General features: G+C 53.2%; 1 protein-coding gene across 2 annotated transcripts in view; it reads left to right on the top strand.

The window, feature by feature from the left end:
- The first annotated feature begins 747 nt into the window (after positions 1 to 747).
- LMX1A (LIM homeobox transcription factor 1 alpha) overlaps positions 748 to 2,306 on the top strand; it is a 194,448-nt gene continuing 192,889 nt past the window's right edge. The window contains exon 1 of one of the 2 annotated variants that reach the window (XM_027868632.1): positions 748 to 897. In XM_027868632.1, coding sequence (XP_027724433.1) covers positions 864 to 897 — 34 coding nt within the window. In that variant the 5' untranslated portion in view covers positions 748 to 863. Of the gene's footprint in view, positions 940 to 2,306 lie in introns of both variants that reach the window. The other variant, XM_027868631.1, reaches the window with a different exon arrangement.

Raw genomic sequence — 2,306 nt, 5'->3', positions numbered from 1 at the left:
TTTTTTTTTTTTTTTTTTTTTTGTCCTGGGCCATGGGCCGGCCCGGCAGATAGGACTCTCTTGGCACCCCCCTGGCCTGCGCCTCCCCTACTCGGGCCTCCTCTCTCCCCTCTCTGCGACTAGTGCAAAGGGTCGATCGGGCGCCCCCAATCAGCCAGTCCCCTGCGGTAGAACGCAGAGGGTTAGCTCAAGCCACCTTCTCTTCATCTCAGTCGCGAGACTCTTCCGACTGCCTGGAGGTGAAGGCCGATGCTGAGCCTGAGATGAGGAGGGAGTGGACGGTGGGACTAGAAACCCGGTACAAGACTCTAGGTTCAGAGCAGAGAAACAGAGGGAGGCTAATCCCTCGATTTCCATTTCATTTACGGCCCCTCTACAAACAGCCAGACTCCCACTTAGGCGCTTGGGTTAAAAAGTGAGCTGAAGTGGAGCAGATATCTGGATTAAGGGTATTCTGATTTTGGAAACAGAGGTGGAGAGAAAATTTGGGGTACTCCGGGGCAGAGGGGGTGGGGTGGGGACTGACTTGATCCTAAAGATTCAATTCGCTGTCATTGAAAGAAATCAGAGCGACCCCGTGCACCTTCTCTGTGACCTGTCTCCCACTCTACCCACCCCCTTCTCTGCCCCCTCCTCCCCCGTCCCGGCAATGTTTCTCTCCTCTAGACCCTCCTCTCTTCTCGCCTCTTTCTGGCTAACTCGGACACTCCCTCTTGCCTTTCCCTTGGGTGTGTGGCGCCTGTCGGTGGTGTGTAAAAGTCGGCCTAGGGAGGGTTAGTCCGAGGGGAGCTGCAAGCCCCTATGCTCTTCTTTCCCAACCAGGTCGGCTTCCCTCCCACTCCCTGGTCCCCGGAAACCTCACCATGCTGGACGGACTAAAGATGGAAGAGAACTTTCAGAGCGCGATCGAGACTTCGGCCTCCTTTTCCTCGTTGCTGGGTAAGTGGAGACTGGGGGTCTCCCGCGATTCCCCAGTTCCCCCCTCTCGAAGTCTCGGCTCTGATCCTCTACGCGGACTGAGGGCCGAGTCTGGGCAGACTCTGAAGAGAGAACTGTCTCGGATTCCTTTGGAGTTCTCTCTAGGATTCCTTTGGAAAGTAAGAGGATTCGGCCTCTCACACTTACTTAGAGATAGATACAGTGCCTTCCAGAACAACACACAGCAACTCAACTCTCTTGATATTCCTTTCCTACCCAAACCAAACCCAGAAACTACGCCAGCCTCTCCAACCCTGCGCACAGAGCGCGGAATTCCCCAATCCCGGGAGGAGCCTGGGAACAGGGGCAGCTTCTTCCAGAAGTGGCAAGCGATTAAAAAAAAAAAAAACAACACCCTCTTTTTAATCACTTGGCAGATCGATGTCTTCTAAGGACTCCCCTTTTTCTTCTGACTCTGCCTCCCCTCAAGTTTTCCCCATCTTGGGCAGGGGGAGAAGGAGGGAGGGTGGGGATCTCCACGCCTTCTCCTCTGCCCTTGGTCAGGTAGGGTCAGGCTCAGGCACCGCTCAAGTTCGAGGCTATTTCTTTGGTGGCTTTTCTGCCACCCCAGGCTTGGAAGCCCGAGGCCGCGGGGAAGTGGGGGAGGCTGCGGAACACTTCCTGGGGTTCCTTTAAGTGAAGAGAGCCAAACGAAATCACGCCTAAAACTTATGGGGAAGACATTGCGCTACAGAGCCTTTTACTTTTGGGATATGAAGCTGGGAGCCTCGGGTTACCTCTGCTGAGGTCTTCCAGGCCTTAATGAACTGACACAACCTGGACTCGGCTCTTCCCTTCTCCCCACGGACCTTCCTGTGTCGGCTGCAGCTCGAGCCTGGGAACTCTGGAATTGGGGATCCCGAGAAAAAGGTTGTTTGAGTTTCCTCAGAGCCGCCACCGAGCTGGATCCGAAGTGGTGACTGCGTGTTCCCCTTCTCTCAGCTGGGCAGGGGAAAGGGCGGGAGTAGATTACATTATTATTCTTGTTATTATTAAGATAATTTCGCTTTTTTTAAAAACCTTAACACCACTCTATAGGTTCTAGCAGAGAAGGAATAAGAAGGAGAGACAAGTTTGGCTGGATAAACCAATTTAAGGGAAGAATGTGACCCCCTTGGACATCTTTCCTTACTCTGTCCATTCTCCCCCAACTTCCCCCAACTTAGTCAGCAACCAAATAATGGACAAATTAAATCCTGGCCCAGGTAGGAACATCCTCTGGAGCTCCGGGCAGCCCAGGTACTCGGCAACTTCACTTTGAACTGGAACAGAATTCACAACTTTGCCTTTCTTTCCACCACCCAGGGGATTTCTCTCTCTCTCTCTCT

This window comes from Vombatus ursinus, unplaced genomic scaffold (assembly GCF_900497805.2).
Source record: "Vombatus ursinus unplaced genomic scaffold, bare-nosed wombat genome assembly UNPS02014789.1, whole genome shotgun sequence".
Classification (NCBI taxonomy): Eukaryota; Metazoa; Chordata; class Mammalia; order Diprotodontia; family Vombatidae; genus Vombatus; species Vombatus ursinus.
Note: the sequence above shows the minus strand (reverse complement) of the source record. Positions and strands in the feature narration are given on the sequence as shown.